Source organism: Elgaria multicarinata, chromosome 11 (assembly GCF_023053635.1).
Source record: "Elgaria multicarinata webbii isolate HBS135686 ecotype San Diego chromosome 11, rElgMul1.1.pri, whole genome shotgun sequence".
Taxonomy (NCBI): domain Eukaryota; kingdom Metazoa; phylum Chordata; class Lepidosauria; order Squamata; family Anguidae; genus Elgaria; species Elgaria multicarinata.
In genome coordinates, this window is record NC_086181.1 from 32028342 (window position 1) to 32055527 (window position 27186).

Genomic DNA, 27186 nt, shown 5'->3' on the forward strand with positions numbered 1-27186 from the left:
GGCGGCGGCAGCAGCAGCAAGAGCACGACGGCGCTCTCTCGACCATTCCGGTGAGCCAGCCCGGACGCCTGGGTCCTTGCGGCAGGGGCAGCTTCGCGTAAACCAGCCCGGACTCCTGGGTTCCCTGAAGGGGGTCTGGGGTCTCCGGGGCAGACTGGAGTGGAGTCCAGACTCCTGGCCTCTCCCGGAGGAGGGTGCAGCGCAGCCTTCCTCAACCTGGAGCCTCCCAGGTGTGCTGGACTACAGTCCCCATCAGCCATGGCTGATGGGAGATGTAGTCTAGCACACCTGGAGGGTGCCAGGTTGGGGAAGGCCGGCATAGTTGGGGCCTGTGATTAAAAAAGGAGTGTTGCCACCACTATCCCTTCCGTGGGGCTGCTGTGCCTTGGAACAGGGCAGAAACTCCACAGGTGAAGCAGTGTCCTTCAGTTGACGTCGAAGTCAGGAATCACTTCTCCACCTGATGCATTTCTGCGAGCTGCAGAGCTGTTAAATGGTTAGTTTGCCCAGCCTGCCCTGCAAGGGACTCAGGGTGACATGCATTCTCCTCTCCTCCCCTTTGCCCCCCCCCCCCACAAGTTGTATCTTTGCAACAACCCAGTGAGGCAGATTTTTTTATCCATCCTTGCATTAATCTTGCCTTTCCTCCTGGGAACTCAGGGCTCTTCCCTCTGCGGAGGTGGCCTATACTGCCCCCCAGGTCAAAATTCCCAGGGCTGTTTACAGTAACAGGTGAGGGTGAGAGAAAGTGACAGGCCCAGGGTCACCCTAAGTCATAGGCCCTAAGAACTCCCTGGCTGAGTGGGGATTTGAGGCCCAGGCCCAGCAATCCTGCTTCTGTCCCACACTGGCTGCCCAGGCGCATGAAAGGAAGACCTGCTGGAAAGAACAGCCTGCTGGATTCTCTGAGAGCAGCATCCTTCTTTGAGATCCTTCTCTGTCCTCTACTTACGCTCGTCTCTTTGTTCCCATTGCCCCTACCTTGCTGAATATCTTTGGGGCCTGCCACAGATTAGGGCTTGTAGCTGCACGGACCCCAAAGATGACACTCCTGGCTTCTGAACGATCCATGCTGATCAGAAGCAAGTTCCGCTCCGGTAAGTTGGGATCTGAGAGTGACGTGGGTTTTGGTTTAGGGTTTAGGTTTTAGGTTTTTTGTTGTTTTGTTTTACTGTTTTGCACACATCTCACAAGGTTGTCAACTTTTAGTACTATTTGAGGTTTCTTCGTGAGGTTGTTTGTCTAGACTTTGCATGTATAAATCCTGCCCATTTATTGTATCTGTTGTTTTACTTGTTGATTGCTGTGTTTGCGGTTTACACCGCAGGTTTTGAGGTGATTTTTAATATTGTTTTATAGATGTGAGATACCTTGAAAATTCCTAAGAATTGTAATGCAAGATATAATTAAATAATAATAATAATAATAATAATAATCAATAATAATCAATCAATTATATCAATTTTCCTGCGTGGTTTTTATTCTGGTTGTGCTTTTTATATTGTATTGTGTATTTGTGCTTTTAACCTGTTGATTGTTTTACTATGATTTTAATTTTTGTGAACTGCCCAGAGAGCTTCAGCTATTGGGTGGTATAGAAATGTAATAAATAAATAAATAAATGAAGAAGCAAGAATTAAATCAAATGAAGCAAATGGAAAAAAATTGGAGGAAATGGGCATATATTTGTTTATTTTGAATTTGGGGCAGGCTCAGCAGGGTGCTAAAGGTGTGTGGGGGGGGGCTGGTTTCCTGACCGTCACAGGAGACTCCTGGTGGATTGTTCCTGAAGGATCAGATCCATCTTGTCTCCTACTCTGCATCCTTTAAGATAGGTCCAGTGCCACCAGGTAGCACAGAGGGCCTGGTGCCACCTCTGTGATGCTTCATCCTAGTAGGGCCACTGTCAGCCAGCACGGGAAAAACTTTACTGCACACATCTGAATTTTCTATACTGTGTGAAGCAACAATACAGGCCCTGTTCACCATCAATTAATTAGAACCAGGTTTTCAATGACAGGTCTTGCCTTTAGTTTCTCTAGGCATGTGTGGAGTGCTTTTCCCACACCGCTTAGTAACCACAGTTAATCATGCACACACACACCACTAGAACATGACTAGTTTAAGGGCAGGCCCTACAGGTTAGAGGGTGTGGGTTCCCTCCAGATAAATCTTTTTTAATTAAAGAAATTAACCCCTTCAGCACTCCATCAGAACCTTAATGGCCCAAGTCATGATATGAGGGAGGGAGGCTCGGAGTGTGGGAGGGGGCCTTCTCAGTGGTGGCCCCTTGACAATGGAATGAGCTCCCCACTCAGGCCCACCTGGCACCAACACTGTCATCTTTTTGGCACCAGGTTAAGACTGGCCTCTACTCCCAGGCATTTAATAACATTTAGTGGTATGTGATGGGGCATTGAAGCCAGTCATCTAAGCAGGTCTAATATTTTATTGAAACTGTTTTTAGCTGCCTAAATTGTTTTAAATTTTGCATATGTAATTTTTATGCTGTGTTCTATGTTGTATTTTATGTTGTACTTTATTATTTTATGAACTGTTGTAAAACTGCCCAGAGAGCTTCAGCTATAAGGCAATATAGAAATGAAATAAATAATAAAGACAAATAATAATATGTTAGAGTTACTGTAAAACTGAATGCAGAGTAAAAACACTATAGGAAGTTAATGCTGATGATTACATTCTTGAGGCAAACCTACTGCTTACACAGGTGCTGTGCATAATGATAGCCATATAAATGTTAATATCTAAATCAGAAAGTGAAAATGACATCAACCCCCCCAACCCCAGCTCATTATTTTTAATGACGTGCAGAGTGGAAATTGCCAGGAAAGTGGTGAATCTCCTCTTCAGTCTATTGTCCACCTGAAATGGAGTCTGATCATGATTTTTTAAATATTTTGATGGTTTAGGTAAACATCTGTTTACTCCTGCAGTAGGATACAGATAAATGGGAGAGCCAGTACAATAGGTAGATCTCAAGATTATTGTGGGGAGGGGATAAGGTCAGCACAGATATGTATGATTAGCCCTTTAGTCTTTGAGTGTTTGGTCGTATAAGTTTGGGCTTTTGCTGGGGGTGGAGAGACCTACCATTTCTAATTTTCAAAAATGACGTTGGACCTCTAAACATGTCCAGAGTTCAGTACTGGGGACTGTCCAAAAATATGCCTTTTTCTGTAGACTGGGAAGGCTCAGGCAGCCCTGGAAGAACAGGGAGAGGGCTAACCCTGTTTCTTGTGGTTCTCTAAATCTCAGGGGTGCCTTCAAATTCTGAGACTTTTTTTACTTTATTTTTAAGTGAATGTAAGGTTCCTTTCACTGCCTCCTGCAGCATACCAGACCAGCAGTTTGCAACTTTACAACTTGCTTGGCCAGCCTGGGCAAGAGAAACACAGTAGTTCTAAAGTGACTGTTTGTATGTTTCCTCTCTCTTTCTCATGGGGGTAAGAAAAATGGCTCAAGAAGGTTTGAGCAAATGCTCTTTCCAAAGCTGAAGTGCCAGAATACGCCCACTTCAGTCATCTGCCCTGTTCAGAAGACACCCTAAACCATGGCTTTAACCACTGTGAATAAGGCTTTTTGCCTTATTTGCCGTGGTTTAAGGTGTCTTCTGAACAGGGCCAATGTCAACTCAATGTCCTTTCAGTCAATTGTAAGAACCACTTTCCTTTTAGAAACAGTGGCCAGTTTTTTTGGCCAGCAGAACTTCATAACCTAACCCTGGTATCCAGCAGCCATTTTGTTCAGGCCCAGCCGAGTAAACAGCCCATCTGCTCACAACATAACAGGTATTCCTCAATGGCTCCTGTGGTGCCATTCTAAACCTCACATGCCTCTCTCCTGTGGCGAAACACCCCAAGAACTTCTCCACAGATTTTTTCTTTCTTTAAGGCATAGACTGGGTTTGTAAAATGTTTTATTATGTGCGTGTGTAAACCAGCATTGTTTTAATGTATTTTGTTCATCAAACCTTTAGTAGGGGGCATTTTTAATCAACAAAGGACCATTTCGATCAGTTAGAGTGAGAATTAAGGGCACATGTGTTTGTGTGCATGTGGCTATGTTGGTTCTAGCATGTGACTATATTAGCTAATGACAAAATTAAAGATGGCCTTTCCTTCTCATATAATACAATCCTATGCATATCTACTCAAAAGTAGCTCCCACTTTGTTAAATGTGGGTTACTTCCACTTAGGCACCTATAGGATTACAGCCATAATGAATGATGGTTTTTAAAAATTAAATTGTAAATGATTGCATTCCCTGTCAGAAAGACACTTGCAGTGTGGTTCTGATGCAAGAATTTAAGTCCAATCAGTTGTTTGGTTAAAAGGCAAATTGTTACTTTGTGAACCATTCTGAGAATGGCACGTATGAGCGTGGCAAAGATGTCAGTGTTGTAGCAGGCACTTGTATTGAGGAGCTGAAATTGGCTGCCACAGTTCTCCAAAGTGGCAAAACGCTTGCGTGCCCCTGTGTGATGTGTGAGGGGGGCGGCACTCATGTTTCAGAGACAGTGGGTTCTCCCTGAGCAGTTCTTGCAGCCTCTGGCCTGGGAGTTAGGGGGCATCTTGTGTTTCCAGCCTTTTAAATAAATAGCTGGTGGCGTCACCTCAGCTGCTGCTGACAACGGGACAAATGCCCAGGCAGACAGGAGCGAAGGGGGCACAGGAATAGAAACGCTTGGAGCAGTCCCACCCTCCAAAGATATGACGTGCTTGCAGTTTGATGGCGGGGTGAGGCAGGGGTGCCGGCGGCTCAACCCCCCACACCCCAACTGTACCCATTTGGTGCTCTTCCTTGGTCAAGGTTATCCTTCCCAGGCATTGTCCCAGGGGAGCAGTATTTGGATTGCTGCACGGATATGAAGAGCCCTCGCAGTGCTTTTGATTTCAAAGCAGGATAGCAAGACTAATTTAGGTTTCCCGTGCAGCTGGGATGTTGCTGCCTTGCCAACTCTTATCGTCTTACTTTCCAGCAGTGTCCCTGCGCTAGTGATGTGGTGAGCGCTGGTGAATCAGGCTCTCTGTGCTAGCTCCCGTGGAACTGATCCCCTTTTCATTCCAGATTCGGTGGTCAGACTGGAGGAGCCACAGGGAAGTGGCGCCAGTTGTAGGGATCTCTATATTAGAAACATAAATTCGTGCAACTGTAATGGCTTCCCCTTCTTCTTGTCAGGGAATTGTGGGGACTGTAGTTTTGTGTGCTGCTGGGAATTCTGCAAGGGAAGTTTCAACTTCCTGACTGCCTTGAACCATGAACATTCCAAGGATTCTGGGTGGAGGAATGATTAGCAGTTGGATTAATTGGAGTTTAATGCATGAGATATCACTCTAGAAGGTGCCAAGAAGACTCCCAACCCTGCTCATTTTCTTGTGATGCCAGGAACTTCTTACAGAGAATTCTTAGCATCCTAACAAAACTACAGTTCCTATAATTCCTCTCTGTGTATGTATGTGTTTGTGTGTGTGAGGGGGGTGGGGAGAGAATGACAATTAAACCAGTTGGTTGTGCAGATGTGACTTAAATGTTGCTCTGGGTGCCCTTTGATTCGATGTCTTGCAATTAGAACTTCCGCATACAGTGTTAAGACTCAAAACAATGGCCACATTATTATTTTTTAGAAGACTGCTATTAGAAGACCAGTCTAGAAAGTTGTATGCCTGTTTGTGGAAGTGGTATAGTTGAGGTTTTCCCACATTGTTCATTTGAGTGCCTTTTGCATATGGACATTAGATTCAAATGGAGAGCCCAAGTAGTGGAGAACTTGAGGTTTCCTATGATGATGAGTAAATCTACTCGTAACTGGGAGGCAAAGATGCTGAGTTAGCCAAGAAAGTTAACATTTGCTCTGGTTGTTGCCAAAATCGGAGCCATCTGTGTTAAGTATAGCCTCATCTACACCAAGCAAGATATTGCACTATGAGAGCGGTATGAAAGCGGTATGTAAAAGGCAGGAGCCACACTACTGCTTTATGGCGGTATTGAAGCGCACTGACAACTGTTGGGGCCCATTGACGCATACCATAGACCGCTTTCATACCGCAATATCCTGCTTGGTGTGGCTCGTGCCTTTTATATACTGCTTTCATACCACTTTCATAGTGCAATATCCTGCATGGTGTAGATGAGCCCACAGTATGACTGTACTGAGTCTTTTCCTCCATGAGTGCAAGCCAAAGGCGCACCATTCCATTTTATCTCAAGCATGTTGTTTTCCATTGGGGACCAAAGGGTTCCGTCATTGGATCAGCTCGGCACATTTTAGGTCTGCCAGTGGTATGCACTTGATCCCTGGGAATCCAGTCTGTAAGGCGGGAAGTCCACCTGTTGTCTTGCCAGTGGAGCGCAAGGCTAGCTCATCTGTAGTGGTATCATAGATGGCCTGTATCACAGCTATTATGCCCACGAACTGCCATATTTCTTCAGTTTGCATGCGGTCACAAAGAAAGTTTTTTTTTGCATATATCATTCCACAGCCCTTTAGTTATCAGCTAATTTTTCTTCATCTAATGTTGCCAACTTACACTCCACACACCATAGATTATTGCAGAATTCACTGCTGAGCTGTAAAGTTCTCCTTTGGGCAGTTCATTGTCAAGTCAAGATGACTTTATTCAATTAAAACTGGCCTGTGTATTCACCTTCAAAAGGGTTGGTTTTAGTTATTCATTGACCAAAGTAGATGCCAGTCCCAATTTCTTCTCCACTGATTTTAACAATATCTACTGGGCAAAACTCATTTAACTATTGAGAGATTAATTTCCAGACCAATTATGTGAGGTTTTTGCTCCAGCTTGTCAAATTTACTTCTTCAATTCCGTTGTATCATTGGATAGTCATTGGCGAAAGCTAAATCCGTTTGTTGTTGACAATTGATGTTGTTTCTATATTCCTAGTTTATTTTACTGAACAGCAATGCCAAAATGGCAGCAAATCGTGAAAGAGACATTGTGTTGCCTTGTCTCACAGTGTTGCAAAAATGGATGCCGCCTGGATCACTGAATAGCTTGTTCTCTGTAGTACAGTTTCTCTTGATTTCTTCAAGCTGGGTGCTTCCAGATGGAGGGCTCCGAGCACCCGTCGTCAGAAGACATTGTGTGGCTGTTCCATCTTTTTCTCCTTAACAAATTCTCTGTGCTAAGGAAAAAGATGGAAGAAGCTGTAAGAAAATACAGGGGAGTCATGAGTAGAAGGCATTCAATGGGTTCACACAACACACTAACCAACCATGGGAGATCATGTTGTCTGAACGCAGCGTGTTTTCTGCAGGGTGGGTTGTTGTGTTGTCTGAACGCAGTGCGTTTTCCACAGGATGGCTTGTTAACTATGTAGTGTGGTTTATTTTTTCTCAAACAAGCCGTCTTGAGAACCCACAGGTTCTTGTTGGGCTGTTCAGGGTGGTTAAAGGGCCACATCGCATAGTTAACAAGCAGCCCTGCTGCATTCAGATGACACAATAACCCACAGTTCAATAACCCACACTGTGTGGGTTAGCATGTTGTGTGAACCCAGCCATTGTCATCTGAGCCCTCCCATAAACTTCCGTGAATGAGGCTCAGCGATGGCGCTATAAAAGCCTCAGGTGGTAGCATCCGCTATTTCCTCAATCAAAATATCTACTCCATTCTGTTCAGCACCTTTCAACGCACTGCAGATAGCACTGGGTTTAATGGCTTCCGTAATTGGATTGAGTTCAAATGTGATGTCACCTCTCCCCCTTCCTTCAGATCCCTGCTCAAAATGCCCCTTCGACTTATCTCTTTAGTCCCAACTGTAAGCAAGCCCGCATCCTGTATTGTCCCGCTTTTCCTCCCTCCTTCTCTCTGTTTTTGATTGTAGGCTCCTTGGGGCAAAGGATCTTTCTGTTTTAGCCTGTGTGACTGTGTGACTGTGCAAGGCACCATGTGTCCCCTGTAACGCAGCATGTATAGATACATAAAAGCTGACAAAAGTGAAGCAAAGTAGGATTCATTATTTCAATTAGTTGCTGGACTGAGTGTGTACAGTCAATGGTTGGGAATCCTGAACAGAGGCCATCTTGTCCCTTGCTGGTTTGCAGTTTGAAATCAAATTCGGAAAGTGGGAGAATCTTTAACAGGTTTTTAGCTGGTGGAAATTGTTTCGCTGGAATCCTCCCCTCCTCCACCATTGAAATGAATGGGCGGGGGTGGGGGTGGGGAAACGAGCAACATCAGCTTCATGGACCTGGAGAATGGAGGGCCTTTGGATCCAGTAGATCCAGATCTGACCCTGTCCTGACCCTGGAACAACATGTTTGATAGCCTGTGTCGGCAGGAGCCCTGCCAGCAGCGGATTTCTGCTGGTGGAGCTTCAGTGTGTGTCAGCGTGGCCTCTGGGAATGAGAGCCCCTTCCCCCCGCTGGCAGAAAGCCCCCCCCCCACTGTACCCTGATTCCCCTCTGGCAGCTCTCCAAAGGGGTTAGGATAGCTGCCTTAGTTAACACGTTTTTATTAGCTTGCTTTTATTTGCCAGTTTAATGTTTGCCTTTAATGAGCCAAATTTGTCATTCCAAACCAAATAACTACAAACCGTGTCAACATTGCTAATCTCAAATTATATACCAATCCCTCTACTGTTTATATTGTTGTGGTTTTTTTTTTTTTAAAATGTAAATAGCTTTTATGATTATGTTTTTGGAATTTAAGTGTTCACTCCTTTCCCCCCTTTCTTCTTGCGTCAATCGGGCGATTCAAATCAACCCATTCCTGTTATTCATACCTTGAATAATTGCCTCTCTGCAGTACTGCAGCTGCGAATGCAACACCGGCGGTCCCAAGAGCAACTCTCCGAACGCCACTTAATTCCAGGTGAGTCCCCCCGAAAAGTAAAGGGGATCACATGGCAAAGAGGACGCCAGGACCAAGGCAGGAGAGGGCTGGAGGCCAGAGGAAAGCAACTGGCCTCCCTACCAGGAAGTAAAATTGGCCCCTATTTAAAAACGCCCCACCAGTAAGAGACAAAGAGGCCCGCATCAACAGCGGATACTTTTCCTGCCGTGATGGGGAAGGGGACCTGTTGAATTTTTGCAGGCCATGCAGCTGTGGCAGGCACAGGGATTTGGAAAGGAAAATGGCGGCCACCCTGCCTGGTGGCAATTCCGGTCCAGGTTTTGGAGACACTTTCCATGGGGCCCCTCCCTCAATGATTCCACCTTCTCATTGCAATTGTCACCAGTTACTATTGCTCCTCCTCCTCTCTCTCATCATTGCTGCCATGTGCTTGGTTGACAGGCAGAGAGCCAATGAGCAAGCAGGAAGTCACATCTGCTCCTCCTCCTCCTCCTCACTACCGTTGTCTGGCCGAGTGAGAGGCAGGTAAACAAGCAGTTCACAGTGATGAAGAAGAGGAGGAGCAAGTCCAGGGTCTCTTGTCAGTGGGCCCCTGCCAGGATGTGATCCCTTGGCAGAAGCCCGACCACGCCTACCCTTGACGCCAGCCCTGCCTGGGGGCGTGAGTGCATTTGTGTGAAATGGAAAACAGGGCTCCTCATATGATAAGGAGAACGTTTAGACACCTTTTCCGAACCGGCTTCCTTCCAGATGTGCTGGACTACTGCTCCCAGATATGTTGGCCTACAACTCCCAACACATCTGGAAGACACCAGGCTGGGAAAGGCTGGATTAGTCTATGCATGTTTCAGTGAAAAGCTGTTACTTTAATGTTTGCTTTTATTTGTGTAACAATACAAATAGGAGAGGCTGCCTCAGTCTCCTCCATCATCATGAGGGCTAGAAACTTGGATAGATACATTTTTTAAAAAAATGAGCTTAGAACTCCAAAGTGGCGAATTTTGTGCCAGATACCAAATGACACACACACACACACACACACACACACACACACACACACCTGGGATGAAATTGTGGCCCTGCAGAATGTAGGCAGCCTTGAATAACATTACCCCCATTTGATAGCACAGGGTACTGAGAAGGTCAGTGACGTATTGAAACCATTGGTTGATCCAGGAGTCAGCCGGAATTCTAACCCAAATCTCCCCATCCCTTTGGGGCGATAAAATCCTGTTTGGATTGGCAGAAAGCCACCTCTTTGTGTAAATGCCAGTTGGTTCCTTCTCTGGAAGTGCTGGGTTATCTTAAAGATGTCCCCAAAGGAGAAAAGGACATATTAACGGAAGACGGAAAATTTCCTCTGTTGGTGACGCTAACGTATCTCCCTTTATTGATCCTCCAGCACTCAACAAACCTCTTGCAACTTTCACGCAGCCCAACGGGACACAGGGCCAGAACCGGGTGAGTATAAATGGGATCTAGGGATTCCAGTCACATGTGAGCTGGGTTTTCACCAGCCACCACTACTGACTGCTGGCTCACCAGGCATGTATATGAGCTTCTATAGCCCCGCCCCTCTCTCACCATTCAATAATGTTGATTGGGATGGTGGTGAGTCTCCCCGGAAAATCTGAACACAGGGCTGGGTCATACTGGAGAAGGCAGCCCTTCAGTCCTGCTTCCATACTGACACTCTGACTGATGGTAGTTCTCTAAAGTCTTAAGTTAGGGAAATCTCTCTCTCTCTCTGTTCTGCTACCCATGATCCTTTTAACTGGAAATGCAAATTCACTGGCTGCCAATTGGTCTCCAGGCAAAGTATAAAGTGTTGGTTATCACCTTTAAAGCCCTAAATGGTTTGGGTCCAGGTTACCTGCGGGATCGCCTTCTCCCGTACAATCCGGGAGAAGGTCCTCTGGGACCTTCTCCCGGAGGTCCCAGGTCCTCAGGTCCTCTGGGAAGGATTTACTTCAGTCAGAGAAAACTAGGCTAATAACCATTACCCAGAGGACCTTCTCTTCTGCTGCTCCCAGACTGTGGAATCACCTGCCGGGAGGGATTCGTCAACTCAACAGTGTTTCTGAATATAAAAAAGCTGTAAAGACTGATCTCTTCCGGCAGGCCTACCCAGTCGAATTTTAAGATGTCTGGCTGTTATTTTAATAATGTATTAGTTTTCTAGGTTTTAATCCGTTTTATGTATTTTATAATATTTTTGTATTCTATGTTGGTCCCCGCCTCGATCCAGAGGGAGAGGCGGGTAAGAATTATGATGATGATGATGATGATGATGATGATGATGATGATGGGACTGAACCCAGGGCCTCTCCCATGCAAAGCATGCACTCCACCACTAAGCCCCACGTTACTAGTCAGGATAGCTGTCCTTTTAGACTTCAGGGTTGGTAGCTGTCTTGCCTTAATAAGCTGGGTGATGAATGAGCTTGTTGCCTGTGCACACAGCCCCTTCAGTTCTCCCCTCTTCATGGGAGCAAGCGAGCCAGAAAGTTTTCCATTAACTACAGTTTCCTGAAGTGGTATTACTGATGAATTTTGAAGCATCATGATAGTCCTATAGCCATGCCCCAAGCAGAGTCCAAAAATACAGGCAACTGAGTTGATCCATATCAACAAACCAGGTTTTTTTTTTAAATCTCATCCAAGAGCAAGTCTTTTGTAAAGCTAATGGGTCTTAATTCTCCGTTCAAAAATCAAGCCGCCCCAAAATTCGTTGCATTGCAACAGAGAAAAGTATATCGTTGCCGGGAAAATTCCTTTTCCCCAGCTACTGGGAGGATTGCAGCTAAGGTCAGAGAGAAGAGAGAAACGTGGGGGATAGGAAGATGATATCAGCATCTCTACTAATTAAAAAAACCCCACCAGAGCTGTGTCCCTGCAAACCCTGGCCCCATTATACCAGCATCCAATCAGGGAAGCTACGGGTAAGTACTTCAGAACAAGCCAGAATATTAAGCCAGCTTCAAATCATGGCTTAATATCCTGGCTTATTCTGAAGCTGTTAATCATGGTTTTCTAGTTTGGATGAAAAGCGAAATGATAGTTAATGGAAGACTTGCAGGTTTGTTCACCCATTCATGTGAAGGTACAGCGTGCGCAGTCAGACATATTTCAGCTTATTAAGCCGGAATATAATTGTCTGCATGCAGTCGCTGCTAAACTGAGCAGAACACAGATTTAATTTTTAAATGGCCCCCTCTTGTTTACTGTGGCACATTAACAACATTTGCAGTGGCACATTCTGGGCTACGAAGTTCTCTCGCCCTCGCTGGTGGAAACGTGATAATGGCCCATCTGGACTGCAGCTGCCAAAACGCCATGGTTGGGTCGTGGTGGTGGGTGGGCAGGGGCTCTGGACAGATCAGGAAGAAGCCGATGTGGCGGGGGTTCTGGCTTTTAGCCATCCGACGATCTTGGTTCAAGGCTTGGGAGCGTTGGCCCTGCTTGTTATACTCCGGGCATCCGGGGGCAGTGGCTGGCCGGGCCTGTCGCTAATGTTGCGCTTCCCTCTGCTTCTCTGCAGGCCAATGAGATCGCAAAGCTGAAAGTTTTGCCCCGGCCCCATAAGACTGGCCCTGCGAAGGGTCAGCTTCCAGAAGGTAGGGAGTAACTTCTGCCTGTGTCCTATTCATCGTTGCCAATCCTGTATCATCTACTTGAAGGAAGACATGTGCCCAAAAGTACTGATATAAAACCCAAGATATTGAGGGTCTCTTGCTTAACCTCATTTCACCCATTCATCATTTAGAGAAGCCAGGAGTCCAGACTGTCAGACCCCAACTTTAGTCTTTTAATTCACGCTTCCTTCCCCCCAAAGCCAGGTGTCCTGGGCCCCTGCATCTAGGGCTGTGCTAAGAACTCTGGGGGGAACTTTTTTTGGCAGAATCACAGGGATAGGTTCAGGATCAAAAGTGGGGTGAAGGGAAAAGAACCCCACAATATTCAGGATTGGTGGTGAAACTTTTAAAACTTTGAGCGGGGATGAGACTTATTTTCACAAATGTTAGTAACAGAAGTGTCCCCTCCCCCTTTTTAAACTATTTTAAAACTTTTTTTTTTTGTCACTGCGGGAAAGACATTGCAGGGAGACATAGCCTTGGAGATCACTTGGAGTGACAATGCTGAGTGTAAAAAAAAAAGGGGGGGTTGGAGAGAGTAAGAAATAAAAGCAAGCTACTAATTTTTATGAAAGTAAGTTCCCTGCTCCCAAATGTTTACAGGATTTTGCTGGCCATCTCCAGAAGAGTGCAGACGGTGCCTCCTGCTTTGCAGCCCGAGAATGGGGAGGCAATCTGGGCTTTTCTGTATCCTGCGCCCCCAATGGGGAAAGCGGATGGGAAGGTTGCACTGTTAGCCCACAACTAACAGTACAACCCACAAGTGATGATGAAATGCTTGGTCCAACCCCCCTAATATCCCTCCTGCCTTGGTACTCTGCACTTAGTGAGGGATGAGTACACCTTGGCTTGATTTGCAATTGGGTGGCACAGAGTGGTAAGCGGCAGTTACTGCAGCCAAAACTCTCCCCACGGCCTGAGTTCGATCCCAGCGGAAGCTGGTTCTCAGGCAGCCTGCTCAGGTTGACTCAGCCTTCCATCCTTCCAAGGTCGGTAAAATGAGTACCCAGCTAGCTGGGGGAAAGGGAACTGCGACTGGGGAAGGCAATGGCAAACCACCCCGTTACAAAGTCTGCCAAGAAAACGTCAGCGAAAGCAGGCGTCCCTCTAGGAGTCAGCAATGACTCAAGTGCTTGCACGAGAGGTTCCTTTCCTTTCCTTCTGCAAACCAAGCCTTTTTTTCTGAAAATTTGGGCGGGCTCAGAATTTTGGAATCGGGCTCAGGAGGATGCATGGAGAGCTATTTCCCAACTTCTCCATGTGGGCTGAATAGCATGAATCGGCACTTAAGCCTCACTCCCTGTTGTTAACTTCCTTGGGATTTGGAGTCCTTGCCGCAAGACATGTTGAGGTCCTCAAGGCTTAGAGGGCTTTAAAAAGGATCACAAATCCGTGGGGGAGAGCTCCATCCCCTAAAACGAAACCTTCCTGTTCAGAGGCAGCATAACTTCTAATGACCAGATGTTAAGGACAACTGCCAGGGGATGATTATATCCCTCCTGCCCCCTGTTTGTGAGCCTCCCAGTAACAACGGGTTGGCTACTGCTGGAGACAAGGCGCTGGAATAGATAGATGACCTTGTTACCCTGATCGCTGGTGGTTCCCCAACTTTGGTGCAGTTTCCTTCCTATGCTAAAAGGTGGAAATGCCTCTCCCATGGCACTGTTCCTGGCAGTAAGAGCTTTACGTTACAATGGGCCTGTTCAGACGGCGCACTAAGCCATGGTTGGCCATGGTTAGCCTGCTAACCCTTTTGCAGCAAATGGTTAGTGAGCATGTTTAAACCGTGGTTATGTGGCCACCATGGTTAGGGATGGTTCGCACAACATGCCAAGTCATGGTTCGCACGACACAGTAAGCAATCATGCTTAGCTCAAAATGCTTAATCGCCGTGGCTTAGAGTGTCGTCTGAATGGGGTCATTATGCTGGTATTTTTGCCCCTGCTCCCTTTTGCTTTTGGCCCCTCCCACCACTTCAATGTGATCCCCAAGAGCTCTTCTGAAATGGACTTTGGGCTTTGCACTGGAAGAGGTTTAACCACCACCCCCTGTAGTGACTAGAGAGACTTCCGGTCTGATCCAGCAGGACTGTCTTCATGTTCGTTCTTCTGCTTCCCATGAACACTCAGTCCTCCTCTCCTTCACCACTCCAGTGTCTCCAGGGGACCCTTCTGAGCTGCAGGACAAAAAGGCTCGTCTGGCCGAAGACCTGAGTGAGAAGATCCTACACCGCCCTGGGCCACTTGAGCTGGTGAAGAAAAATATCCTCCCCTTGGATCCGGGAATCAAGGATGTAGTGACAGGTAATGGTTTAGGGAGGATGCTTGGAGTGCTCCAGAAGGAGGAAAGCTACCTCAGGGAATGGAAAGAGTCTTCCAGGGGCAAGATAAAAGGCTTTTCTACACTAGCATTTGTTGTGTGCTCGTCATTCCCTACTTGCAGTTGTTTACAGCTTCTTTAGACGACAATGTGACCCTCCAGTTTCACTTCTATTTTTCAACAGCACTTCTGGTGAGTTTGTTTAGAACAGGGGAAATGCAGTATTATTTAAAGAAAGTGAAAGAAAATGCTATATCCATTTGTGTAATTGCGCTATTCTGCTATACCACAGTGCCACCTAAAGGTTATGTGGTGGAAAAGCAGGAAAGGAAACGCTCTTTGTGTAGTTCTTGGATCTCAATTCTGTGATGAAACAATGTAGATACAGTGGATTAACTGCCCCATGTAAAAAGGCTCATAGCGGAGCAAGTCCTGATGGGACTATGGGGAAAATACTTGGGCTCTGGCATTCTCTGGCAGGAGGTATCAAAGCGAGTTTAAACAGGGACTAGAGAGTTGGACTGGGAGAACTTGGAAAACGTTACTTGGCAGATTAAAAATTGAATGAATGAATGAATGAAAACCACCTCTGCTATTTGGCTTGTCCGTTTCGTAACTGAAAAGTGTCAGGGGAAGCAGTTAATGCTGCCCTTTCTCACTCTGCTGTAATAACACCAAGCTCCCTCCCGCCTCAACACCATCTCCAGATGCAACTCCTGCTGCTCCTGATTCCTTCAACTTCGAGGAAGACCTCAGTAGCTCATCTTCATCCTCTTCCCCCTGCTTTGCGCTGTCTCCCGTCAGCACTCATGGGAATCCTTCTGCCGCAGGAACAGCCTTTCAAGTAAGCAACCGGCTGCATATAGTGTGCGTTTGTGTGCCTGCATTGATGAAGGAGTACTAAGCAGAAGGGGGAAAGGAGAAATGAACAAGGCTGGCTCCAGGATAATAATAATAATAATAATAATAATAATAATAATAATAATAATAATAATAATAATAATAATAATAATATTCAAAGAACTATGGCAACAGGAAAAGGTCACAATTATTCCATTAGTCACATCAGTCACTGGCATCACATCAGAAAACCTTCAGAAACTGGGCCTACCAAAATACATTCACACCAACATCTGGAAAGCAGTCATACTTAAAACATGCTCAATTGTCAGGAAATTCCTGAATCTGTAAAAGACAGCATAACTTGGCAATGGCCGTTATGAGGGGACAAGATGAAAAAGGTGGGATGGGCACACGACACGACAGAAGTCTCTCGCGTTGCCCTCTGACTTTTTGTGGAGCACAGTGAGATGGATCAATGGGGGCTTTTGACCGTTTTAGGAGGCCTGGCTAATATGTGCCCTTACACACCATATAGGCCAGAAATGACTCCTGAGGTGCAGTGCTTTCTTCCTACTGAGCAACTGGTTAGCCATCCATGCTCTTTTCTTTCTATGTTACATATTTAAAACAAGTGCCCGACACTCAGGCCTCTCACTCCTGCGGCTGTTGGCCTGGTCCACAAAGGAACACAGCAGACAAATGGTGTTGTCAAAAATGTGTTCTGCTGTTGCAGGAGGAGAATTCGAGTGTTCTTTGAGTCCCAAGTTGTATTCATCAGTTTAGGTCCCAAGTGTGCACACTTTAAAGCATGTAGGGTTGTAAATACTGGGGGCCTGGGGGCAGGGAGGGGAATTGAACTTAGGTCTTGGTGTTTCTGCATAGGGATGTTCGTTGGTGGGAAATCCAGTTCTTTTTTGGGTGGTGTGTATGGTTTGATTTGCATCTGCGAGCCAAGATGCAGGCTATTCCCTGAACTCTGGGAACTTTTTGCGCATTTTTTGGGTGGGTGAGTGGGTGGGGAAGGTTTGGCAATTTGTGCAAATTACTGCCGAATTTGAGCAAATTATGAAAACTCAGCAATACTTTGCTTAGTTTGTGCAAATTTGATCATAATTTTCGCGCAGGTTGCTCTGAAATTTCCGCAAATTGCAGAACCTTCCTCCCACTAAATGCACAAAATTCCTGGAAAACCTACAAACTGGTCCAACTAACTGCAGATCACGTTGGGCACTGCAGCGAAAACCAAAACAAAGTCGGGGGGGGGCAGGCTGAAGAAACCCATCAAACCTCACCCCCCCCAAAATGGATTCTCCGACATCGATAGGATGCCTGTGTGTCAAATAAAAGTATGTGGGTTTGCTGCCCTCTACAGGGCACTTTGGAACATTGCCGTGCCTAGAAGTAATAACAACCAGCAAGTTTAGGATGGGGTTGGGGAGGCGTTAGCAGCCTCCTCTCTCTTTTTCCAGGCCACAATAAAGCTTTCCTTCAATGTTCTACACAACAAAACCCACCAGTAGATAAGTAACTAGTCCCAATCTACTCTTCCTCCAGCATCACCAACTTCCGCTGTTCCCATTCAGGCTCACCGCTTCACGCATTCCCTCTCCTCAACTGCCTCTTGTCCAGAACTATACTTATTTATTATATTTCTATCCTGCCATTCCTCTCAAGGACCCCAAGGCAGTGTACGTAATCCCCCCCCCTCTCCATTTTATCCTCACAACAACCCTGAGAAGGTAGGTTAGGCTGAGAATCAGTGATTGCTCAGAGTAACCCAGCGAACTTCCTGGCACAGTCGGGACTAGAACCTGGGTCTCCCCAATCCTATACTCTAACCACTACACCACACTACCTGGGGTATATACACAGGAAATATGGTATATCCCTGCCAGTTAAACACCTAGGCAGCCTGAATGTCTGAAGGGTGCCTGAGGGTTCCATTTTTTCCTCCCTGCAGCTGGACCTACCCCCGATCCTGTCAGATCCACAGCCCCCTGTGTCATCCTCCTCCACCTCTGAGGCAGAGTTCCCTCTGCAAGGGGGCAGCCCCCTGGCCAAGCCCTCGATTTCACTCCTCAAGGTAAGAGATGGATCGCTGGCAGAGCTAGGCCCAGTGGGAAAGGGCGTGGATTGGAAGGGGGCGCTCCGTCATTGTCGCCAGAGAAAAGTACGGGCCACATGTTGGGGGCGTAATTCTGGGAGGTGCTCTGGTCGCCAGCTGTCTGTTCTGAATTGGGGCAAAGGCTCGTGGGGCCAGGCTTACTCGTCATTGAGCAGGCACCATTACTCCCCCGCCCCTCTCCAAAGCGCCGTGTGTGTGTGTGAGAATGGCCCTGTTCAAACCACACTAAACCCCAAGGGTTAAGCATTTTGAATTAAACCTTATGGCTGAGCGTGTCATGTGAACCATGACTTAGTAGGTCGTGTGATCCATTCCTAACCATGGTGGCTACATAACCACATTTTAAACACGTGCACTAACCCCTTGCTGCAGAAAGGTTAGTGGCCTAACCATGGTGGAGCGTGTTGTCTGAACAGGCCCACACTGGCCCTGTTCAGAAGACACCTTAAGCCCCGCTGGTTAAGGCTTTTGGTTCAGCAGCAAGGTTTAAGGCTGAACAGGCCCTCTGTCAGCATTCCCTAACCTGGTTCCCTCCAGATGAATTGGATTATAATTCCCAGCATGCAAGGAGAGAGAAGGCTTTTTCAGTGGTGATGGTGGTGGCAGCCTTGCGATGGAAGTCCCTCTCCAATGAAGATTTGCCTGCTCTCATTTTTTGCTATCTTTTAATTGCCCAGCTAAGTGTGTTCTGTTTGCCTCAGCAGACTTAATGAGGCTTGATTTTACTGCTTGAAATCGTTTCATTGGCTGCTGGTTTGACATATTCCACGAAATTTGTTCTAATGATCGTTGACTGTTCTTCTTCATCACCGTCTTTTATAGTGTAGAACTTGTAAGCTGCCTAAAAGGGCTCTTTTAGTGGATAAATAACCCAACGGAAAAAACACTGGGTGGCTGTTTTCGGCCCTGTCAAGAAAAAAAAACCTGGCCCAGTTCTAGACTCCCCCTGCTCTAACCACTACGCTCCACCTCCTTCTGAGAGTCGCAGCCTTCCTGCTTCCATTCCCACGTTTAGCCGCGCCTCTCCCACGTTTCTCTGGCCAGGCCCCACCCAAGGTTTCTGAGGCCAGGAAACCTCCACGCCCCAAGAAGGTGAAGGAGCCGAGGCCCAAAGTGAAGAAACTCAAGTACCACCAGTACATGCCACCAGACCAGAAGGGGGAGCAGGCGCCCGTGCCCATGGATGCCGCCTACGCCCGCCTGCTGCAGCAACAGCAGGTGTTCCTGCAGCTCCAGATCTTGAACCAGCAGCAGCAGACCACGTCAGCGCCACCGGCCACCTTCTGCGTCCAAGCCCTGCACGCCGTCCCAGCCAGGTAGGGCTTTCTGTCGGCAGGTCCACGGGTGCAGCGCGGGGAGCATTCGCCGGGGCGGTTGACCAGTGGAACTGCGCCTGCCTCAACCGCTGCTTCACGTTTGGGCTGTTCAGAACCAGCGTTAGTCCGGTATGGTTGTGGTCCTCCTACGTCGTCACACAAAGTGGTCAGACTCCGTTAGAGGGGAGCCGCTGTGGTGCGTATTTATTCCTTTAGCTTCTTTACAGTGGTGGGTTCGTGGCTCCGATTTCGCTGGGGCTGTGAAGCCATTCTGGTTCAGCACCTTGGATAGTTCCTTTAGGGTCCTGGCTAGTTCTGAGCGAAATGCAGAATGGATTCACGGCCCCACTGAAATTTATATTCAGTGCTTATTTATATCATGCTCTTCCTCTTCCCCCCTGCCGCCCATTTTATCTTCACAACAACCTTGTGATGTAAGTTAGGCTGAGAGGTGTGGCAGGCCCACTACACCAGGGGTCGGCAACCAGGTGTCCTCTAGATGTTTTGGACCCCAGCTCCCATGGGCCCCAGCCAGTGTGGATGATGGGAGCAGTAGTCCAGAACATCTGGAGGGCAGGGGTGGAGAACCTTGTTCCTCTCGAGGGCCATGTTGCCTTGGCTGAGACCTGTTGCGGCCTGCATTTCAGAAGTAGGTGTGACCAGAACCAGAAGTGGAAGGAGCCAAAGCGAAAAGTGGTTAAAACTAAGCCGAGATTCACAACCGGTTCTCAGGCTATAGGTTCCCCACCCTTAGGTTAAAGGAAAGATGGAATACAAATGCAATAAAAATAAATAAATAGTAAGCAACAGGTGAGGACACCTCCCCTCTGCAGGCAAATGCTGTCTCTTGATTCTGTTCGTGGTCAAAACACAACCAAGATGAGGGCAGGTTAGTCTGGGCCAAAGTTTATTTGTATGTTGTTGTTTTTATCTCTTTCTCTTTCCTTTGCACAGCAGCGCTCCAGAGCAGGTCCTGAGCTTCCCTGGGACGCCCGCCCCACCAAGTGGGCCTCCTCCGCTCCCGCTTCCCTCTCCGGCCACGCCGACCTCCCCTTCGCCACCCAAACCGGAACTCTTACCTGCCAACTTGGAAGAGCTGACGGTAAGATGGAGCAGGAGAATTTCTAACAGCCCCACCCTGTCTCCTGCCCTGCACATACCGAATTCTGCAGGCGCTGGAAATTCTGCGATTAGAGCAGCCTTGTCCAACTTGGTGCCCTCTGGGTGTGTTGGACTGCAACTCCCATCATTCCCAGCCAGCATGCAGCCCAACAAATCTGGAGGGCACCAGGCTGGGGAACATGGTGTCAGAGTCTGCAGGGGGATGTCTACACAGCGTTCCGAAGGCGCCCCGGAGCCCCTTGAGGGCGCCCCGAAAACGCTCGTGTAGTACGTACCTTAATCGTCCCCAGAAGAGGCGGAGGAGGAGGAGGCGTGCTTCGGCGGCACAGACTACGGGTGGGCTGCTCCAGGCTCCGTTTCCCTTTAGGCAGCAGGCCCTGCGAGAGCTCCCAGCAGCGGGGCTGGGTCGTGGGAGGGAAGAGAGCGGACGGGCGAGGAAAGGGGCGGCGGCGGAGGCCCCTGCGCGGTCCCGGGGGCGTGGGAGGCGCCCTCCCCTTTCCTCGCCCGTCCGCTCTCTTCCCTCCCACGATCCAGCCCCGCTGCTGGGAGCTCTCGCAGGGCCTGCTGGCTAAAGGGAAACGGAGCCTGGAGCAGCCCGCCCGCAGCCTGCGCTGCCGAAGGACGCCTCCTCCTCCGCCTCTTCTGGGGCTTCGGGGCGCCTTCGGAACGCTGTGTAGACGTGGCCCAGGTCAAGTGTTTTGCAAATACCTGCTGCTGTTTCTAGGACCAAACTAGACCTTTCTAATGTCGCTTCGTGTTGCACATCCGTTGTTTTCTTTAATCTGTAGCCGGTTCAACGGACCCCTGAGCAGGATTGGGGTCTTGGGTGTGGTGGTAGGGGGCTTTAATCCTTTGCCCCCCATCCTGTCCTCCATTACAGCTCCACTTTGGATCGCCTGTGCTGGGGGGGAAACGTTCCCATTCTCTCCAATGGCCATGCTGGCTGGGGGATAATAAGCATTGTACCCCACACATCGGGAAGGCAGTGGTTTGGGGACGGCCATTTCATAGCATCTCTTGCTGCCTAATCACTCGTGGCCCATTGCTTTGACTCCCAGGTCTCCGAACTCCGTCAGCAGCTCCGGAAGCGGGGGCTCCCCGTCTCGGGCACCAAGCCGGCCCTGCTGGAGCGCCTCAAGCCTTACCAAGTGGCCCGGGCCAAGCCCCCGCCTGCCCCGCTCTCCAGCGCCCGCTTGGCCCCTTCCGACCTCGACGAGGAGGCCCAGGCCCAGGCCCTGCGGGAGAAGCAGCGGGTGGCCGAGAACCTCGCGCTGAAGCTCCACCGGGAGCAGAAGCAGCAGCAGCAGCAGCACCACGACCTCCGCGTGGAGCTGGAGATGCACAAGCGGATCAAGAACCGCCGCAAGGGGGCCACGCTGCCACCCCCCAGCCAGCAGGGGGCTCCCCCGCCTTACGCCCCCAAGAGGGAGTGTGCCAAGGAGCGGGCAGGCAGGGAAGACAGTTTCCTGGTGAGCGTGCCAGCGGGCCTGGGCTCACCTCCAAGGGCGCGAGGGGAGGGAGCAAGGGGACGAGGCTGCGTTGTCTGTGCAAGGGAAGGTCGGGCCGTCCGAATGGATTGCAGCAGCGTGTCAGGCGGCCAGATCTACACCAATTTTAAAAATGGTATATGGAGTTTGTCCTGGGCCCCAGCAGTTGTCACTATTGTTATAAACCCTCTTAAAGCAGTGGCGTAGATCCTGCCTGGGTTGCGCAGCTGTCCCTCTGGCATCCCCCCCCCCCAAATCTATCCCAGTTTCCCAGTTGCTCCACCATCCCACTCCCACATTCCCCAAAGCTGGCCTGAACCAAGCCCCTGCCTATCACCCCACTCCCTAAGCTCAGAGCAGGATTTGTGCCCGCTGGGCCAAACAGCATTCTGCCATCCTGTGTTAGGAAGGGTTGTCTTTTGTCCTAGTGGGATAACAGCATTGGGGCTGGTAGAAATAACTGCTAGACATTTAATAATGGGTTTGTTTGTTTGTTTTTTGCCTGGGGCAGAAGCCGCTAGACTGACCCCCATCTTTATGTTTCCTCCATCTTTCCACTAGGTTTTATGCCCTCTCTCCTGTGAGCCAATTAATTCTGACATGGACCTGCCCCTTGAAATCACAGCCAGCCCCCCAGAGTCAGCCCCAGGAGCCCGTTCCCTTGAGGAGGAGCTCCAAGAGGCCATCCAAAAGGCTCAGGTATTGTGGGCCCAGGAAGCGGGGGAGGGGGGCACCACGGACCACGTCCCACCCTTGACACCTTCGTGGGTCCGTCCACCTCCCACCGCTTTCGCGTTGCCCGTAAAACGTAGGCTGTACGAATGAGAGCCATTCCTTTGGCTGCACAAACTTCTCAGTGCTCTCGCGTCTCTCGGTCCCACTAAGCCAGGGGTTCTCAACCTTCCTAATGCCGCGACCCTTTAATACAGTTCCTCATGTTGTGGTGACCCCCCAACCATAAAATTATTTTCGTTCTTCTCTACACGATCCATTGTCATGGGATGGTTTGCTAATGAAAATAATACATAACAATAGCTTTAATAATACAAAAGATGATACATGACATAGTTCAGTCAATACAGTTTCCTAAACCATCGGAAATATGTGTTTTCCGATGGTCTTAGGCGACCCCTGTGAAAGGGTCGTTCGACCCCCCAAAGGGGTCCCGACCCACAGGTTGGAACCGCTGCACTAAGCGAAGAACAGAGATCCGGGGGGTGGGGTGGTCTCTGGTTTCAAAGAAGGATCCAGTAACAGGGGATGGGGGAAGAGCTTTCTCTGCCCCAGAGCCCCACCAGTCAAAGCAGGCATGCTGGCCTAGACGGACCAAGGATCTGACGCAGTATAAGACCCCCTTCGTATGATCACATGACATCCCACCACCCCCTTCCATATAATTTCCCCCAACATGTTCCTCTTTATAGGCGATGATCTTTTTTTTTACATGCAGCTTGTACAAAGAGGTAGCCAATGTACGTGTCCTCCCCTTCTTTGCTTATACTTTTTAGGATTTGTAGTGGGAGGTGTCATCTTAATCATCTGTTCAGTACATCCCCCTAGCACAGGGATGGGCAGCTTGTAGCCTTCTAGATTTTTGACCTACAACTCCCATCAGTCCAGCCAACAAAGCCAAGGGTGAGAAGTGAGTACCTCCCCATCCTGGGCTTGCCAGACGTTCGTTCAAATTATTTAATTATTCATTTCGTTTCATTTCTATACTGCCCCATAGCCCAGGCACTCTGGCGGTTCACAGAAGTTCACAGAAAAATACTAATGATGGGAGTTTTAGGCCCAAACCTAATGATGGCGGTTGTATGCCAAAACATCTGGATGCCCACAAGTTGCCCACCCTGTTCTAGTAGGGGTTTTTTGGGGGGGGGCGTGCATGAAAGATAAAATTTAACTGGTGAAGCCTCCCCATCACACCTCCATGGAGGAGAAAACTGCACCTGCTGAATGCAGCCGCACAAGTGTTAAAGGTACAGGACAGCTGCCAGAAGCACAAACCAACAAAATAGTGTTTAGTATCATCATGAAGTTACAATTCCACAGTGGTCACCATCTTAAAATGGTGGAAAAGCTGGAGCGCCCAGCGCCTGGAATCCACAAAGGGTGACCTAGAAACCTGCCTCAGTGCCTCCAAGGGGCTTATATACGCGGGGAAATCCCTGCGGTGGCTGCAGGTTTGTGCTGCGTCAGTTACATGACGTAGACGCCACTTCGCAGCCACCACGGGGCTTTCCCACGAAGCGGCACATTGAAAAAGTTGGAGACTTACCCTGTTTTTTTCAATGGGAGCAGTTGCTCTGGACCCAATCCAGGGGTAGTTGCTGGTGGAAGGTGACCTGCAATTGGTCGCCTTCCATCAGGAAGGGGGGAGTCTCCAGTACCTGGTTGGCCGCCAGAAACTCTGTGCTTCCTCCTCGGTGTCGGGATTACCTGATGCCACCCCGGGGGACAAAAAAACCCGGGTTTCGGAGGGAGGTGGTACCAACCCAGCGCCGTGAAGACAGCCCCCTAGTCTCAGATGTGTGGTCAGGCTATGATGACTCAGAGGTGAGAGAAATGCATTCAGCACGGGTTAATTATCATCATCACCATCACCATCATATGTTTCAGGGCTAAAGCCTTGCCTTGAAAACAAATTCTGAGGACAAGCTCCCGGGCCATCTTACCTCTGCCTCAAACATAGCTGAATCTCGGCAGCGTACCAGGAAGAGCCCTGCCCCAGAGCTGGGTGAGAGGTCCCTTTACAGCTGCTGTTCTCTTTCCTTCCCTTTGTGCAGCTGGTGCCAAGCCAATCCATTGAAGATATCTTAGAGGAACCGCTGATGTGTACAGGTGAGAGCGTGGCTCCAGTGTCCCGGCTTACCACCAGGGCACAGTCTTCAACCAGGAGTGGCTGAAAGAGAAGCTTAGGAGCAAACATCCGGCTACCAAGCACAAAGAAGGGGTAACTGGGTCTCCTGCCTGCTTCAGAATGAGATTCTCTGCCCTGGAAACCCAACCCCTATATACCCAGTTAAGTAGGGTTTAGTCATTGGTTACTCAGTGGCAAGTGGCCACATGCCGAAATCCATAGTTAGTTCACACGTTCTAGTGTGAAGCCCTGGCCTAGAAGCAGGTTATGTGGCTCAGCCTTTGCAAGCCTCAACTCAAACGATGCTCGGGTTGGAATGGCTCAGTAGGCGTCCTGTTTGCCCATGTTCATCCTCGCTTCTCCTCATCTTCTTCTAGGCAGCCTTCTTCAAGCACCTGCCTTGACCCCAGAAGCCCCCGATCGAGTTGCCCCATCCCCGCTGGCCGCCCAAGAAGCATCACCGGCAAAGAAGCCCCGCCCCAGCAGCGAGCTTCCTTTGGTGACCTCGGCCATCTTTGATTTCCCGGGCTCCTACGATTTCCTCTCGACGGCCTCCTCCTCGTCGGCGTCGCTGGACTCGCTGTCCTCTGTTTTCTCCCCTGACTCTCTGGAGATGCCCCCGTCCCCCCCGGATGCCTGGCGAGGGAACGGGACCCGGGCCGGATTTGACCCCGTGGATTGGCTGGAGGCCTTGACCTCAGGCTCTGCGTCAGGCCTCGGCTCCACCAGCCCTGCTGGAGGCAGCATCTTCTGCACTGACTTTTTTGATTCTCCTGACCTCGGTGTCAACCACATGATAGACCTAATGGTGGAGCAATGGTAGATGGGGCACTAATAGCCCGTCGGGGTCCCCAAGGCCTGAAGGAAAGCGGGGAGGATTCTCCTTCATAAACTGGAAGGTCACGGCAGCACTGGGTACCAGCTGGGCATGAATGGCAGTGTTTGGATTGCCAGCGTTGAGCTTCGTCACGGATGGCCTTGTGTCTGTTAATGCCAAGTCCACTTGTTCCCTTGGAAGAATTAAGTCACCCGTGTTTGGGTTGTGTCAAGGTCATACCTACTCTTGTATGGCTAGCCAATCCCATAAACTCTTGTTTTTTTCCCATCAGGTGTCCATCTTGCGACAGATGAAACCAATGAGCCAGCCTAATCAGGTGGATAAAATCGTGGTTCAGGGCATCACTGACCTTAACAAGCCACCATAGATTAATCAAACATGGTTCCCCCCCCCCCCCCCCCCCGTGACATCAACATCTTATGTCATTGTGAAGCACTTACACCGAGGCTTGGAACGGCACCAGTTTTGGATGCCATCTTGGCTGGAAGCCAACAGTTTACATCCGGATCCTTAACAACTCTGGAAGCTGCCTTGGATTAAACTTTCAGCGGATGGGTCTTCCCGGGTCTTCCTGCCATGTCTGCCTCATGTCAACACTAGAAGTCGTTTGCAGGATGAGAAATGCTGTGGTCCAAGAAAAGAGCATCTTCAAGAGACCACGTTGGTTTGGTTGAACAGTGAGGACAACACCTGCTCTGCACACATCCCGGCTGTCCCGTGGGTTTAGATGTGCCGTGGTTGAGGATGGGGAGGACAGATTCTACCGTGGTTGAGACATACCGTCTTGTTTTATGGAACCAAGCAGAAGGAAAGTGCCAACTTTGAAACCCATTTGGATTGTGCCGACTCAAACCCCTGCAGTGCTGGAGGAGAAGCTATCATTTCCGGGGGCCGCCCTGAATGTACCGCACCAGCAGTGGTGACCTCATGGTTTTTTGAAAGGGGTTGTGGGGGAGAGATGAACACCGTCTGTGTACAGTCCGCAACACCATCTGTGTTGGGGACCGTACCTCCTTTTTACAGCTGGTCAAAAGAGGAGGTGCCACCTTCAGCAGATCATGCCATTCTTAAATTCTTATTTTCGTTTTTACTTGGTGTTACAAAACGGAGGGGGATGTGTGCATATGCAGGGCTCAAAACCATTCTTTGGACCGGGGGAGGGGATGGTGGGCAGTTCCCTAAGGGAGCTGCATATGGAGGTGTCCACTTTTGCAGGAGGTGGTGGTATTGGGTAGTGTCCTGGTAACCAAAGGTTGCTGGGAAATTTAGACCAAGGGGTTTATGGAAGGATCAGGGCCCAGCTAGGGCAACTGCTCAGGCGATGTGAAAACTTCGGGCATATCTAACCGCAGGTGAAACCTGGTTTAAAATGGGCCATTGCCTTCTCCACTGGAACACCTGGGAATTGCAGTTCTGTGAGACGGTCTAGGGCACCCTAATAGAGGATTCCCACCAGCCTCACCAAAGTACATTTCCCAGAATGCTTTGTGAGGGTGGAGGTAGGGGGAGGAGGCATGGCGGTTAAAGCGGATAAAAGTTCAAAACACAGATATGCTCTTAGGGCGACCTGGCTGGGTATGATGGGGACTGTAGTCCAACATGTCTGGAGGGAACCAAGCTGGGGAAGGCTGTCTTAGGGTGCGTTTGTGGCTCTCTAAGAGACAATCTAGATCGGGGTGGAGACCATCTGAGTTGTACCCATCACTACCTATCTCCTGCTCACTCTCCCAATAAACACCGTTGCTCGCTGCCTCAGATACTGGTGGATGTTCATTTGTTTGTTTTTCCTCCACCTGGTGGAATTGA

At 49.1% G+C, this 27186-nt stretch overlaps 1 protein-coding gene across 3 annotated transcripts; it reads left to right on the forward strand.

Moving 5' to 3' along the window:
- Positions 1–33: 33 nt before the first annotated feature.
- On the forward strand, positions 34–25365 carry MAMSTR (MEF2 activating motif and SAP domain containing transcriptional regulator). 3 transcript variants are annotated; one of them, XM_063138592.1, is made up of 14 exons: positions 34–50; positions 1012–1097; positions 8788–8853; positions 10238–10296; positions 12377–12452; positions 14624–14773; positions 15497–15633; positions 17593–17715; positions 18802–19073; positions 20028–20175; positions 21254–21664; positions 22244–22381; positions 24469–24523; positions 24920–25365. In XM_063138592.1, the coding sequence occupies exons 2-14, from the start codon at positions 1043–1045 to the stop codon at positions 25363–25365; spliced, it is 2136 nt and encodes a 711-aa protein (XP_062994662.1). In that variant the 5' UTR covers positions 34–50; positions 1012–1042. The 3 variants fall into 3 exon arrangements, with proteins under 3 accessions (XP_062994662.1, XP_062994663.1, XP_062994664.1); XM_063138593.1 differs by lacking the exon at positions 34–50 and having other exon boundaries at positions 20031–20175; XM_063138594.1 differs by lacking the exons at positions 34–50; positions 17593–17715.
- The last annotated feature ends 1821 nt before the right edge of the window (positions 25366–27186 follow it).